The 16842-nt window shown below is 46.5% G+C and overlaps 1 protein-coding gene across 1 annotated transcript in view; it reads left to right on the top strand.

The window, feature by feature from the left end:
* LOC134910678 (epoxide hydrolase 1-like) overlaps positions 1-16842 on the top strand; it is a 71093-nt gene that overhangs the window by 42262 nt on the left and 11989 nt on the right. Inside the window, exons 7-8 of the mRNA XM_063918986.1 lie at positions 6895-7003; positions 7327-7452. Coding sequence (XP_063775056.1) covers positions 6895-7003; positions 7327-7452 — 235 coding nt within the window. The remainder of the gene's footprint in view (positions 1-6894; positions 7004-7326; positions 7453-16842) is intronic.

Here is a 16842-nt window from a genome sequence, read left to right as displayed (position 1 = left end):
TCCCTTGGGTTAGCCACAGTCCCCATAGTATTTACCAGGAATATGGGGGTAAGAACACCTTATCTCCGCCAGCAGGGGTTAATGTTTTTTCTCATACCTAGACAGTCACAGAGATTGCTCTTTGTCATCGGCAACAGCAATAACGAGTTTGCAGGGGCAAGTGAACAATAACTTGGGGAAAATCGTCTCCAGTTTCGTCACATCGGATGACTCACTTGGGGGCTGTATTGAATCAGGCTGCAGAGAGTAATTTTTTACCTCGCAACAAGATATCCAGGGTTCACTATAGGATTCAGGACTCACCACACAGTCAAATGGTATCCATTGACGCAGCAATGCGTGGATGGGTTTGATGGTATCTGCAGACAGAAGGGAATATACACAATTCCACTCTTAGGTGGTAAATTTACTAAGGTGGGAGATTTTTAGAACTGGTGATGTTGCCCATAGCAACCAATCAGATTATATCCATTATCTGCTAGAAGCAGCTAGATAAATGGTAAGTAGAATCTGATAGGTTGCCATGGGCAACATCACCAGTTCTAAAAAATCTCCCACCTTAGTAAATTTACCCCCAGGTCTCTGCAGCATCTGATTCTTACCAAGTAGAATCTACAGTCACACCACACTGAATATGCCCAGATTTCATTGGATCATGGAAGAGGAGCAGTGTGGGCCTGGTTGGTACCTGGAGGGACCAGCTGGGAATACAGAGTGTTGTAAGATTAATGGATTGCATCAGATAATAAAGACGGACTATGGCACTTATGATAAAAGTAAGAAGGTCTTCAGTGAAAACCAGTCCAGTTCAGCTCGGACAATGCGATGGCAGTAGTGTACATCAAAATCCAGGAGGAACTCTCAGCCGAAATGTGATGAAGAAGGTAAGTCAGATACCTAAGTGAGCAGGACTTCATCATCCAACCTTGTCCGCCGTTCTCATTCCGGGAATCCTAAATGGGGAAACGGACTTTCTCAAGTCAACACACCATTCAGGGAAGTGAATGGGCTCTACACCAAGAGATCTTCCGGACTCTAGTAAACAAGAGGTGCTTACTAGAGATATATCTCATAGCGTCTTGGTTGAACAACAAAGTGCTCCCATACGGGTCAAGAACAAAGGATCCCAGGGCGATCGTTGTGGATGCCTTATCGGTGAGACAGGACCTTCATCTGGTGGATGGGTTTTCCTCTAATTACACTATTACCCAGGGTGGTGAGAAAGTTTAAACAGGAAGACCAGCAGAGAATAGCAATGGATGCTCTACTTCTGCTCCATCAACGTTCAGACCTACTAACGCAGGGTCCTGGTTATCACAGACATGTGGATCAACTGTTTTTAACAGCGTGCCCAATGAAACCTCTATCCTGAGGTCAAGAGGATACTTTCAAACAGTGTTCAGAGCAAGGAAACCTTTCTTAGCTCGCATTTATCACCAAATATGGCAAGCCTATATTCATTGGTGCAGTGAAAGAAAATCTATAGCCACACCACACTGGATATGCCCAATCTCACCAGATCTTGGAAGCTATGCAGTGTTGGGCCTGGTGAGTCTATGAATACCAGGTGCTGTAGGTGAATGGGACCTCAAAAATATTTTCCAGAGTTTTCAGGGTCTTAGCATTCCTTCAGGCAGGAATAGATGTCTTTCTTGAGAGAGCAAGGGTCGGCACCGACTGTAGAGTAACAAAAGTAAATGACCAACTTACAGGATGTGTGTACTTTTTTCCAGGGTATGCTGCGCATGCAACCTTGGGTTGCTTCTCCTACAAATGTCGTGGAAGCTCTTCAAGTTGCCCCATTTGGACCACTTAATATTATGGATCATAAATGGTTGACAGCTAAAGTGTCATTTCTATTGACTAGGGCGTCAGCTAGAAGAATATCAGACTTAGGGATATTGTCATATTGTTCCCCATTTCTGATTGTTTATCTAGATAAAGTAGTTCTCAGAACTAGATCTGGGTATCTTCTTAAGATGATGACTAAGTTCCACCTTAACAAAGAAAATGTTGTCCCGGCCTTTAGGTTCCGGGCCTTGTCTGCGGGAGATACATCACTGGACGTAATACGGGCATTAAGGATCTACGTGGATTGTACCAGTGTCATCAGAAAACCATATTCTCTCTTCATTCTGTATGGATTTCACAAGAGAGGATGGCCTGCTGGTAAGCAGACACTGGCAAGATGACTTCGGATGACCAAGCATATTCTCAAGCTGATCTCCCTGGGCCGGCTAATGTCTCTGTTCACTCTACTTATAAGGTAGGTCCTTCATGAGCAGCACAATGTGGTGCTTAAACAGAACAGGTATGTAAGGCAGCCATATTGGCTTCCGTTGACACATTCATTAGACATTATGCCTTGGATACCTTTGCCTCTCAAGATGCTGAATTCGGGCAAAGGATTCTCCTGAGCATCAGGAGCGTCCCCACCACTAAACTGCTTTGAGAAATCCCATTGTTATCCTGTGGATAACCTGTGGACCCTGCCGGAGAAATATACGTTACGGTAAGAACTTACCGTTGATAACGGTATTTCTCCTAAGTCCACAGATTCCACAGAGATCCCACCCTGACGCACCTGATTTGAGGATCCTATTTACTCACTAACCTCTTCCTTCTTGTACGGAAGGGTGTGCATGTGTGTTCTTCTCGCCTGATTAGGGCTATCTATGATGCTCCTGCCTTGAGCTTTGGAATACAACTGATTTGCCTGAGCCAGGGGGCGGGGATATATGGATGGGCCCGTTGCATGCTGGGAGGCCGGAAAGCTTTGACTGATTGGTGCAAATCCACTGTCGCTCCATCATATCCCATTGTTATCCTGTGGAACCTGTGGACTTAGGAGAAATACCATTATCAACGGTAAGTTCTTACCATAACGTATATTTCTTGTATTTATGATGGAATACCTTGTTATTGTGAAATGTTTTATATGTTACTCTGTGCGGCGCTGCGTACGCTCTGTGGCGCCATATAACTAAACAGTAATAATAAATCCCTATTAGCTGATGATGAACGTTACAGTAACCAGTGTTTATAAATATAAAATATTCACTGCACATGAATGATTTCCACCCATGTGTGTTACTATGATGTGAGGGGGCGGGAGCCATCTTTACTTAGGGCGTAGCGCACTTTTACATAGAATAATACCTCTGGCTCCAGCTATTCTTGGTGCCATCTGTGCTTCTTGATCGGTGAGACATCCTACATGTTATCTGGCACTGGCGACGTACGCAGCCCTGAGTGGGAACACAGATAAGGCAGCATATGTTCTGTATACGAGTGTCAGGTATAGGTAATACTACAGTATACAGCAACACCCCACAATATATACTATGCCTAATAACATATGCCATCGATCAGAGGAGGTACTGGATCAGGGGTAGTCAATGTGCAGAACTACACATCCCAGCATGCCCTGCCACAGATTTAGCATGCCATAACAGAAAAACTGTGGCAGGGCATGCTGGGATATATAGTTCCACAGCAGCTGGAGTACCACGCGTTGCCTTCTCCTGTTCTAGATCGGTGGTTATAGGTCTCGACTGGAATGCTGCTTGGGAACTGGCCAAAGATCAATTATTTTAAAGGGTGAAGTCGTTGCCCATAGCAACCAATGAGCTCCTAGCTAGCAATTAGCAAGTATACTCTCTAAAATGATAGGCAGACGCTGATCGGTTTTTATGGGCAAATTCTCCACTGGACCACCCACTCAGGGGAGATGTATCAAGCCTTGGAGAAAGAAAACATTGAGAAGTTGCTCAAAGTAACCAATTGGCTTCTGTCATTTTTCTAGCGCAGTCTGATTGGTCGATACTGTATCGCTCTCTCCAAGACTTGATAAATATCCTCCTCAGACTCTTACAGAGATCTCGGTCCAGCTCTGATACTACAAAGACCTATGTTGATGATACCATTAATCCTCAAGTGCTCAGTACCCCAACAGGCCATGTTTTCAGGACCACCGAGATCCACGCATGGTTGCCGGCTGCCTTTATATGCCTTTAACCAAAGATGGGTCCTAAAAAGAGAATATGTTTTACGTTTCCTAGTTAGGAGGCGGAATGCATTACTAAATACCTGGCCACTTGTATCTCCAACCAGTGCGGGTGTTTTGTCCTGTTGCACAATCTCTGTCTCCTCTGTAATCGCAGCCGGTTTACCAGAGGCCGTGACCCTTGTTCTGGCTTATGTTTTATTTCTGAGATTATGATAGAAACATGAGCTGTGACTGGTTGTATTATATTACACGTGTCCGCTAAGTGACCTCTTTATCCTTTAACCTACGAGCAGAGTTGGAACAGCTCCCTGTGAGCCTAGCTGCGTTCTTTTAAAGGGTTAATTGCAAATATCTGAATGATCCGCAAGTTCTGATGACGCAGACTGTGCGCTGACGGAACACATACATGGCACCGGGAACATCTGCGGTGTCATTTTCATGAATAAAGCCCGTTGATCGGAGGTCAGGCTCTTTCACCTCAATGTAAATTGGTTGCTAAATGGAACTTTGATCCATTTCCTAACGACATCTGCTCTTGTTAAAGACAATTATTAATGAACTAGCAGCAGTACGCCAAGTCAGTCACTGGCTGTGTGTGTGTGTGTGTGTGTGTGTGTGTGAGTGTGTGTGTGTGTGCAGTACCTTTTTGCGTGTGTGTGTGTGTGTGTGTGTGTCTACTCGTAATCTGCTCCAGTCACTTCCATATACACCATTATTTCACAGATTAACTATTGTGTGCCCAGGGGGCTCATTGCATAGACTGTAGGGCGCAGATAGGCAGCGATTGGCTGTTTCTCACACAAAGGCTATGCAGAATACATTCCTAACATTAAAACATTTATCAGTAACTTGTTTTTTTGTAACTACCACTAATTCTCTTACCTCCCGATATGTTAGGCAGATGAAATATAACGTATGTATTCTGCAGGTGGGAAATAGGAAAACAACGCAATTAGAATTCCCTAATGGGATGAAAAGGGGGTTGACATAATGACGTCATTACCGATGCGTGGCTTGTGTTGCGTGAACGATAACACCCAAACGGACCAAAATTTGGATTGCGCCTCCAGAGGGTAGAATTTAATAAACATCAAAAATGGTCCTGTCACTTTTTACCGTATCGGCTACGGGAGATCCTCGGGTAACGCCAAGATCCATGGCTTAATAAAATAAAGGAAACACTAAAATAACACATCCTAGATCTGAATGAATGAAATATTCTTATCAAATACTTTGTTCTTTACATAGTTGAATGTGCTGACAACAAAATCACACAAAAATTATCAATGGAAATCAAATTTATTAACCCATGGAGGTCTGGATTTGGAGTCACACTCAAAATGAAAGTGGAAAAACACACTACAGACTGATCCAACTTTGATGTAATGTCCTTAAAACAAGTCAAATTGAGGCTCAGTAGTGTGAGTGGCCTCCACGTGCCTGTATAACCTCCCTACAACGCCTGGGCATGCTCCTGATGAGGTGGCGGATGGTCTCCTGAGGGATCTCCTCCCAGACCTAGGCTAAATCATCCGCCAACTCCTGGACAGTCTGTAGTGCAACGTGGCGTTGGTGGATGGAGCGAGACATGATGTCCCAGATGTGCTCAATTGGATTCAGGTCTGGGGAATGGGCGGGCCAGTCCATAGCATCAATGCCTTCGTCTTGCAGGAACTGCTGACACACTCCAGCCACATGAGGTCTAGCATTGTCTTGCATTAGGAGGAACCCAGGGCCAACCGCACCAGCATATGGTCTCACAAGGGTTCTGAGGATCTCATCTCGGTACCTAATGGCAGTCAGGCTACCTCTGGCGAGCACATGGAGGGCTGTGCGGCCCCCCAAAGAAATGCCACCCCACACCATTACTGACCCACTGCCAAACCGGTCATGCTGGAGGATGTTGCAGGCAGCAGAACGTTCTCCTTGGCGTCTCCAGACTCTGTCACATGTGCTCAGTGAGAACCTGCTTTCATCTGTGAAGAGCACAGGGCGCCAGTGGCGAATTTGCCAATCTTGGTGTTCTCTGGCAAATGCCAAACGTCCTGCATGGTGTTGGGCTGTAAGCACAGCCCCCACCTGTGGACGTCGGGCCCTCATACCACCCTCATGGAGTCTGCTTCTGATTGTTTGAGTAGACACATGCACATTTGTGGCTTGCTGGAGGTCATTTTGCAGGGCTCTGGCAGTGCTCCTCCTGTTCCTCCTTGCACAAAGGCGGAGGTAGCGGTCCTGCTGCTGGGTTGTTGCCCTATTACAGCCTCCTCCACGTCTCCTGATGTACTGGCCTGTCTCCTGGTAGCGGCTCCATGCTCTGGACACTACGCTGACAGACACAGCAAACCTTCTTGCCACAGCTCGCACTGATGTGCAATCCTGGATGAGCTGCACTACCTGAGCCACTTGTGTGGGTTGTAGACTCCGTCTCATGCTACCACTAGAGTGAAAGCACCGCCAGCTTTCAAAAGTGACGAAAACATCAGCCAGAAAGCATAGGAGCTGAGAAGTGGTCTGTGGTCACCACCTGCAGAACAACTCCTTTAATGGGAATGTCTTGCTAATTGCCTATAATTTCCACCTGTTGTCTATTCCATTTGCACAACAGCATGTGAAATTGATTGTCAGTCAGTGTTGCTTCCTAAGTGGACAGTTTGATTTCACAGAAGTGTGATTGACTTGGCGTTACATTGTGTTGTTTATGTGTTCCCTTTATTGTTTTGAGCAGTGTATTTACTTACATCAACACGTCTCAAATTTACATCTCTATAGATTTACCAAATTATTTAACTCATTTATATGTACAACCGTGAAAATGACACTCCCGTGTGAATAATGGGTAGAACAGGTGTTAGTAATATTTTCAATGTCAAATGTTTCTCCTTCAGGCTGCGGATTAAATAACTCCCCCGTTGGGCTCGCCGCGTATATTCTGGAGAAGTTCTCGACCTGGACAGAACCCGATTTCCGTGATTATGAGGACGGAGGCCTGGAGAGGTAGACGAGGAAATCTCTATTGTACAGTATTCCGAATCTATGGTGTAAAGCAGGGATGGAGAACCTTTGGCCCTCCAGCTGTTTTTGAACTACACATCCCAGCATGCCCTGCTACAGTTTTAGCATGCCCAAATAGCAAAACTGTTGCAAGGCATGCTAGTACGTGTAGTTTAGCAGCAGCTGGAGGGCCAAAGGTTCCCCATCCCTGGTGTAAAGTATAATATGAGGCTGTGTTTAGAATTAATTCCGCTTTAATCCTTTTTAGCTTTTTTTGTAAATGGTGATTACTTCCCGCGCTGACGCCATGTTTCCACACATTATAGAAAGTTCTCCCTGGACGACCTTCTGACCAACATCATGATTTACTGGCTGACCGGCTCCATTGTGTCTTCCATGAGGTTCTACAAGGAGAACATCGGCAAAGGAATTGGCGTGTCCAAACATGATAGGTACGTGTCTCGTACTGCGCAGGTTGCTGTGCGTTCACTAGTGTCGGAGCTGTAAGGGGATCATAGTGGAGTCTTTGGGGTATATGCAATTAGCGGCGAATTCCCGAAATTGGTGAAAAACTGCACTTTTTCGCCCCCCCAAAAAATTCGCCAATGCAATTCAGTACTTTTCTAAAAAAAAACGGACTTTAAAAATTCGACTTTTTGAAATTCGACTTTTTTGCAATGATACAAATGCTGCAATTCGACCAAAGTATATTCAATTGAAGTTTGGAAATTCGACAACAGTGCTTTTAGACAGTAAATTCGTCTTTTTCAATCCGCCACACTTTGGAGGGTGAAACCAATAAAAAAAATGTAAACATGTTTTTTTGGGTGTATTTTTTTTTGGTAATAGCATATCTATTTATATTAGAAGGGATTAGGTACTTGGTTTGTCTTTTTTGGAGGCACAAGTATTATTTCTATATTAAAAAAAAAAAAAATATATATATTTTTTTTTATAGCTGGAATGGTAAAATCCCGAAAAAAAATGGCGTGGGGTCCCCCCTCCAAAGCATAACCAGCCTCGGGCTCTTCGAGCTGGTCCTGGTTCTAAAAATCCGGGGAAAAATTGGACAGGGGATCCCCCGTATTTTTAAAACCAGCACCGGGCTCTGCGCCTGGTGCAAAAAATACGGGGGACAAAAAGAGTAGGGGTCCCCCGTATTTTTTACACCAGCATCGGGCTCCACTAGCTGGACAGATAATGCCACAGCCGGGGGTCACTTTTATACAGTGCCCTGAGGCCGTGGCATTAAATATCCAACTAGTCACCACTGGCCGGGGTACCCTGGGGGAGTGGGGACCCCTTCAATCAAGGGGTCCCCCCCAGCCACCCAAGGGCCAGGGGTGAAGCCCGAGGCTGTCCCCCCCATCCAAGGGCTGCGGATGGGAGGCTGATAGCCTTGAGGAAAATGACCGAATATTGTTTTTTTCCAGTAGTACTACAAGTCCCAGCAATCCTCCCCCGCAAGCTGGTACTTGGAGAACCACAAGTACCAGCATGCGGGAGAAAAACGGGCCCGCTGGTACCTGTAGTTCTACTGAAAAAAAAATACCCAAATAAAAACAGGACACAGACACCGTGAAAGTAAAACTTTATTTCATACGTCGACACACACATACTTACCTATGTTCACACGCCGACATCGGTCCTCTTCTCCAAGTAGAATCCAGGGGTACCTGAAAAGAAAAGATAAATATACTCACCTGTTCCAGGGTCCAGAGATAAATCCACGGTCTTGTCAAAAAAACAAACCGGACACCCGTACCACACGGACTGAAAGGGGTCCCATGTTGACACATGGGACCCCTTTCCCCGAATGCAGAGACCTCTCCGTGACAGCTGTCACAGAAAGGTCTCTTAAGCCAATCAGGAAGCGCTACTTCGTGGCGCTCACCTGATTGGCTGTGCGCTGTCTGAACTCAGACAGCGCATCGCACAGCGCCCTCCATTATATTAAATGGTGGGAACTTTGCCGTCAGCGGGGGGTTACCCGCGGTCAGCCGCTGACCTCGGGTGACCTCACCGCTAGCCGCAAAGTTCCCACCATTGAATATAATGGAGGGCGCTGTGCGATGCGCTGTCTGCTCAGACGCGCACAGCCAATCAGCAGAGTGCAAGGACGTTGCACTCGCTGATTGTCTGAAGAGACCTTTCAGTGACAGCTGTCACGGAGAGGTCTCTGCATTCGGGGAAAGGGGTCCCATATGTCAACATGGGACCCCTTTCAGTCCGCTGGATCGGGTTTTTGCGTTGTTTTTTTTTGCCAAGTACGTGGATTATACTCTGGACGTGGATGTATCTCTGGACACTGGATCAGGTGAGTATAATTTTTTTCACAGGTACCCTCGGATCGTCGGAGACTGTGGCAGTCGGCGTGTCAACATAGGTAAGTATGTGTGTGTCGGCAGTATGTAATAAAGTTGTACTTGTCACGGTGTCTGTGTCCTGTTTTTATTTGGGTATTTTTTTTCCAGTAGTACTACAGGTACCAGTGGGCCCGTTTTTCTCCCGCATGCTGGTACTTGTGGTTCTCCAAGTACCAGCTTGCTGGGGAGGCTTGCTGGGACTTGTAGTACTACTGGAAAAAACAATATTCGGTCATTTTCCTCAAGGCTATCAGCCTCCCATCCGCAGCCCTTGGATGGGGGGGACAGCCTCGGGCTTCACTCCTGGCCCTTGGGTGGCTGGGGGAGGACCCCTTGATTGAAAGGGTCCCCACTCCCCCAGGGTACCCCGGCCAGGGGTGACTAGTTGGATATTTAATGCCACGGCCGCAGGGCACTGTATAAAAGTGACCCCCGGCAGTGGCATTATCTGTCCAGCTAGTGGAGCCCGATGCTGGTGTAAAAAATACGGGGGACCCCTACTCTTTTTGTCCCCCGTATTTTTTGCACCAGCACCAGGCGCAGAGCCCGGTGCTGGTTTTAAAAATACGGGGGATCCCCTGTCCATTTTTCCACCGGATTTTTAGAACCAGGACCGGCTTGAAGAGCCCGAGGCTGGTTATGCTTTGGAGGGGGGACCCCACGCAATTTTCCCCCCGGGTTTTTTACCGTTTTTCCCATTTTTTTTTAAATCGCAGCAAAATCCGCCTAATCGGCTGTTTTTCGCCCGCGGGACTGTCAAATCCGTTTTCCATTGAATATGGTGAATTTCGGCAACCACTTTCTGAAATTGGACGGTCGAATTGTGTCGAATTAAAAAACGGGCGAAAATTTGCCGCGATTCGCCGCTAATTGCATATTGTGTGTAATAAGGACACAAATACATATTATATATAGGTTATGGACCACCTGCAGGTAACTTTATTATGTCATTTACACACGCCCCCCTGCAACATTTACTAACTATATTGCTCTCTCCCCAGTTACTTTAGTTTTATTTTCAGTTCCCTTGTGCATGACATATCTGTGCTCTGCCCTGGATGCAGGGGGAGATTCAGAGTTGATCGTAGCTGTGCTAAATTTACGGTCCGGCCACGCCTGCGTTGGCCGGATCTCGCCCCCTAAACGGCAGCTTATAGCCGCCCTCCCGCCCAGCGAACGCCTCTGCCGGTCGGCGCATGGACAGTTCAGACCCGATTGCTGCTGTGCTAAAACGCACAGCAGCGATCTGGTCCGAATGATGCCCCAGTTATATATGTGTAGTAACTTCTGTGCGCCATGCATGAAGTGTATTTAATAGATGGCATCTTGAGGTTAAAACCATATATAAAGTGTAAATTGGATTTTAATTACCTACAGGTAAATTCTTTTCTCGTAGGCCGTAGAGGATACTGGGGTCCACATTAGTACCATGGGGTATAGACTGGTCCATTGGGAGCCATGGGCACTTTAAGAGTTTAATAGTGTGGGCTGGCTCCTCCCTCTATGCCCCTCCTACCAGACTCAGTCTAGAAACTGTGGCCGAGGAGACAGACATACTTTAAGAAAAGGAAATACACAGATAGTGGTGAGATTCACACCCGCTCACACATAACAGAAAGCCAAGCTAACCAGCTTGAAACAATTCATCTACTGTTGTTCAGCCGTTCTTAACCAAGTAACAATGCAGTACTTAACCAAGTAACAAACAGGAAAACGAAGCGCTGGGTTGGCACCCAGCATCTTCTACGGACTACAAGAAAAGGATTTACTGGGAGGTAATTAAAATCTTATTTTCTCTTACGTCCTAGAGGATGCTGGGGTCTACATTAGTACCATGGGGATGTACCAAAGCTCCCAGTACGGGAGGGAGAGCACCGAGGCTCCTGCAGCACCGATTGACCAAACTTGAGGTCCTCAGAGGCCAAGCTATCGAACTTGTAGAACTTAGCAAACGTGTTCGACCCTGACCAAGTAGCCACTCTGCAAAGCTGTAAAGCCGAGACACCCCAGGCAACCGCCCAGGAAGAACCCACTTTACAATAGAGTGGGCCTTAACAGATTTTGGACACTGCAATCCTGCTGTAGAATAAGCATGCTGGATAGTAAACCTGATCCAGCGAGAAATCGTCTGCTTAGAAGCAGGACACCCAACCTTGTTGGGATCATAAAGGACAAACAGAGCATCCGACTTTCTGTGACGAGAAGTTCTCTGCACATAAATCTTCAGAGCCCTCACAACATCCAAGGACTTTGAGGTAATTGAGGAGTCAGTAGCCACTGGCACCACAATAGGTTGGTTGATATGAAAAGCCGACACAACCTTCGGAAGAAATTGCTGACGTGTCCTGAGCTCAGCTCTATCTTCATGGAAAATCAAGTAGGGGCTCTTGCATTACAATGCCCCCAATTCAGACACACGTCTAGCAGATGCCAATGCCAATAGTGTGACTGCCTTCCAAGTAAGAAACTTGACATCAACCTCCTGTAAAGGTTCGACCAATCCAATTGCAGGAACTGCAGCACCACATTAAGATCCAAAGGTGCCGTAGGAGGCACAAAGGGAGGTTGGATGTGCAGAACCCCTTTCAGAAAAGTCTGAACCTCAGGGAGGGCAGCCAATTGTTTCTGGAAGAAAATGGACAAGGCCGAAATCTGGACTATTATGGAGCCAAAACGCAGGCCTACATCCACACCTGCTTGCAGAAAGAGGAGAAACCGCTCAAGTTGAAACTCCACCGTAGGAAACTTCTTGGATTCACACCAAGACACATACTTTTTCTAAATTCGATGGTAATTTAGACGTAACTCCTTTCCTAGCCTGTATCAGGGTAGGAATAACTTTGTTCGGAATGCCTTTCCGAGCTAAGATCTGGTGTTCAACCTCCATGCCGTCAAATGTAGCCGTGGTAAGTCTTGATAAGCGAATGGCCCCTGTTGCAGAAGGTCCCCTCGAAGAGGAAGAGGCCTCGGATCTTCCAGCAGTAACTCCAGAAGATCTGCTTACTAAGCCCTTCTTGGCCAGTCCGGAGCAATGAGAATCACCTGAACTCTTGTTCTCTTTATTAGTTTGAGAATTCTTGGGATGAGTGGAAGTGGAGGAAACACATGCACTGACTTGAATACCCACGGAGTTACCAGGGTATCCACCGCCACTGCCTGTGGGTCTCTTGACCTGTCACCTCCGCGAACACCTCCGGGTGGAGGCCCCACTCTCCTGCATGGAGATCGTGTCTGCTGAGGAAGTCTGCTTCCCAGTTGTCCACTCCCGGAATGAAGATTGCTGACAGCGCCACCGCGTGCTTTTCTGCCCAGAGGAGGATTCTTGTTACCTCTAACATTGCAGCTCTGCTCTTCTTTCCGCCCTGTTGGTTTATGTAAGCCACTGTCGTTACATTGTCCGACTGAACTTGAATGACCTGATCTTTTAGAAGATGTGTAGCTTGTAGAAGGCCGTTGTACATGGCCCTTAGTTCCAGAATGTTTATCGGAAGGATGGATTCCAGACTTGACCACCTTCCTTGGAAGTTTTCCCCTTGGGTGACTGCTCCCCAACCTATGAGACTCGCATCCGTGGTTAGAAGGATCTAATTTTGAATCCTGAACCCGTGGCCCTCCAGTAGGTGATAAGTTTGCAGCCACCAGAGGAGCAAGAATCTTGGATTTCGGCGACAGATGTATCATCTGGTGCATGTTAAGATGAGATCCCGACCATTTGTCCAGGAGATCCAGTTGGAAGGACCGTGCATGAAATTGTCCGTACTGTAGAGCCTCATAGGAGGCCACCATCTTCCCCAGAAGGCGAATGCACTGATGAACTGACACCCGGGCTGGCTTCAAGACATCCCAGACCATTGTTGGAATCACCAACGCTTTCTCCTCCGGTAGAAACACCCTCTGTACATCCGTGTCGAGGATCATCCCCAGGAAGGACAGCCTCCTTGTCGGCTCCAAATGCAACTTTGGAAGATTCAGGATCCATCCATGATCCTGGAGCAGTTGAATCGAGAGAGCAATGCTCTGTAACAACTTCTCCCTGGAAGACGCTTTTATCATCAGATCGTCCAGATAAGGAATTACGTTCACACCCTGCTTGCGGAGGAACACCATAATTTCCGTCATGACCTTGGTGAACACCCTCAGTACCGTGGATAGGCCAAACGGTAGTGCCTGTAACTGATAGTGACAGTCCAGTAGCGCAAATCTTATATACGCCTGGTGAAGTGGCCAGATCGGAATGTGAAGGTACGAATCCTTTATCTAGGGATACTCAGAAATTTTCCTTCCTCCAGACCTGAGATCACCGCTCTCAGAGACTCCATCTTGAATTTGAATTCCCTCAAATAAGGGGTCAATGACTTTAGGTTCAATATTGGCCTGACCGAACCATCCGGTTTCGGTACCACAAACAGGTTTGAGTAATAACCCTTGTGTGTTAGGTGAGGTGGAACTGGAACAATGACATTTGACCTTAGAAATTTTTGAATGGCTTCCTGTAGGATAGCGCTTTCTGTCAGCGAAGCTGGTAAGCCTGTTTTGAAGAATCTGTGAGGTGGGAGATCTTGAAATTCCAGTCAGCACCCCTGGATAACAATATTCTGTACCTAGGGATCCAGGCATGAGGTCGCCCAGACATGACTGAAAGTTCTTAGTCTTGCTCTCACCTGCCCGATCTCCAGGCTGGGAGGTCCACCTTCAAGCCGAGGATTTTGAGGAAGAAGAACTAGGTTTCTGTTCCTGGGAACCTATTGGTGCAGGTTTTCGGATTTCCCCGAACCTTCTCTAAAGAAAGTGGAAGGGGGTTTGGACTTTTTAACTTTCGCAGTCCAAAAGGACTGCATTGTAGACATAGGATAAGATTTCCTAGTTGCCAGTGTTGCTGAGGGAAGAAAAGTCAACTTACCCGCAGTTGCCGTGGAGATCCACGCGTCTAATGCTTCCCCAAACAGAGCCTGACCTGTGAAGGGTAGATTCTTCACACTTTTCTTGGATTCTGCATCCGCAGACCATTGGCGCAGCCAGAGTCCCCTGCGTGCCGAGACAGCCATGGAAGAAGCCCTCGCATTAAGATGTCCAAGGTCCTTCATGGCTTCCACCATGAAACCTGTGGAATCCTGTATGTGACGTAAAAATAATTCAATGTCAATTCTATACATAGAATCTAATTCCTCTACTAATGTGCCTGACCACTTTACTATGGCTTTAGAAATCCATGCACAAGCAATAGTGGGTCTTAAAGCTACACCATTAGCAGTGTATATGGATTTGAGCGTAGTCTCAATCTTGCAGTCAGACAGCTCTTTTAAAGCGGTGGACCCAGGGACAGGTTAAACCACCTTTTTAGACAACCTAGATACAGAAGCGTCTACTACAGGCAGAGTTTCCCATACTCAGGGAAAGGAAAAGCAATGAGAACCCTTTTACGGATTTGGAACTTTTTCTCCGGGTTTTCCCAGGATTTTTCAAACAATACGTTTAATTCCTTGGACGCAGGAAATGTAAGGGAGGATTTCTTATTGTCTGTAAAGTAAGCCTCCTCAACCTGCTCAGGCACTTTCTCAGTAATGTGTAAAATGTCCCTAATGGCCTCAGTTATTAATTGCACCCTCTTAGCAAGGGATGCATCTCCCCCCTGCATATCCCCATCACCGTCCCCTGTATCAGAGTCGGTATCAGTGTCAGCTTGCATTATCTGGGCAAGAGCACGCTTCTTACGGTAAATAGGAGGGTTGCTAGATGAGGTAGTCGGAGTTGAACACTGCAATACTTCTACAGAATTCTTCAAAACCTGCGTTTGCTTCTCATTATATGTAGTGATGAGCGGATTCGGTTTTTAACTGTTCTCAAAAAGGCATCTTATTGGCTCACGGATGTCACGTGTTTTGGATAGCCAATAAGATGCCGTTTTGAGAACCGAGTAAAACCGAATCCGTTCATCACTAATTATATGACATCCTAGATGAAATCTGTGATATCATTCCTCAAAGAATCCACCCATGGGGGGTTCAGATTCAAAGGGCTAGGAAAGCACACTGCAATCCTGTGTACATGGAATAGATTCACCAGGTGAAGAAAGACAGTCTGCTGCAAAAGACACAGATTCCCTAGACATGATAATGTGATATATATATATATATATATATACATATACACACACAGACAGACAGGAAAATGTCAGACACAGTTTCCCCCAGAGTACCTTCGGAGAGAGACAGAGTATAAGGAGCTTCAGTAGGCCGTGTAATAATACAGTATAAGCCCGGCGCTGATATAACAACCTCAATAGGTTAAAACATAAGATTTTAAACCTACCGGTAAATCTTTTCCTCCTAGTCCGTAGAGGATGCTGGGGACTTCGTAAGGACCATGGGGTATAGACAGGCTCTGCAGGAGACATGGGCACTCTAAGACTTTAGAATGGGTGTGCACTGGCTCCTCCCTCTATGCCCCTCCTCCAGACCTCAGTTAGAGAAACCGTGCCCAGAGGAGACGGACAGTACCAGGAAAGGATTTTTGTTAATCTAAGGGCAAGATTCATACCAGCCCACACCAATCACACCGTATAACATGGAATATACGAACCAGTTAACAGTATGAACAAAACAGTATCAACCAACGACTGATCTTAACTGTAACATAACCCTTATGTAAGCAACAACTATATACAAGCCTTGAAGAAATATGTCCGCACTGGGACGGGCGCCCAGCATCCTCTACGGACTAGGAGAAAAAGATTTACCAGTAGGTTTAAAATCTTGTTTTCTCTTACGTCCTAGAGGATGCTGGGGACTCCGTAAGGACCATGGGGATTATACCAAAGCTCCAGCCTGGGCGGGAGAGTGCAAATGACTCTGCAGCACCGATTGAACAAACAGGAGGTCCTCCTCATCCAAGGTATCAAACTTGTAGAATTTAGCTAAAGTGTTTGACCCCAACAAAGTCGCCGCTCGGCAAAGCTGTAATGCCGAGACGCCTCGGGCAGCTGCTCAAGAAGAGCCCACCTTCCTAGTGGAATGGGCCTTTACCGAATTTGCTAACGGCAATCTAGCCGTAGAATGAGCCTGCTGAATCGTGTTACAGATCCAGCGAGCAATGGTCTGTTTAGAAGCAGGAGCGCCAACATACAGGACAAACAGTGCCTCTGTTTTCCTAACCCGAGCCATCCTGGCTACATCAAGGCACTTGGAATCCTCCAAGTCACCTGTAGCCACAGGCACCACAATAGGTTGGTTCATATGAAATGACGAAACCACCTTGGTAGAAATTGAGGACGAGTTCTCAACTCTGCTCGATCCACATGGAAAATCAGATAGGGGCTTTTGTGAGACAAAGCAGCCAATTCGGACACCCGCCTTGCAGATGCCAAGGCCAACAACATGACCACTTTCCAAGTGAGAAATTTTAATTCAACCGTTTGAAGAGATTCAAACCAGTGAGATTTTAGGAACCGTAACACCACGTTAAGGTCCCATGGTGCCA

This window comes from Pseudophryne corroboree, chromosome 4, assembly GCF_028390025.1.
Source record: "Pseudophryne corroboree isolate aPseCor3 chromosome 4, aPseCor3.hap2, whole genome shotgun sequence".
In the NCBI taxonomy this organism is placed as follows: domain Eukaryota; kingdom Metazoa; phylum Chordata; class Amphibia; order Anura; family Myobatrachidae; genus Pseudophryne; species Pseudophryne corroboree.
The sequence above is the reverse complement of the archived record's forward strand: the minus strand, read 5'-3'. Positions and strand labels throughout refer to the sequence as shown.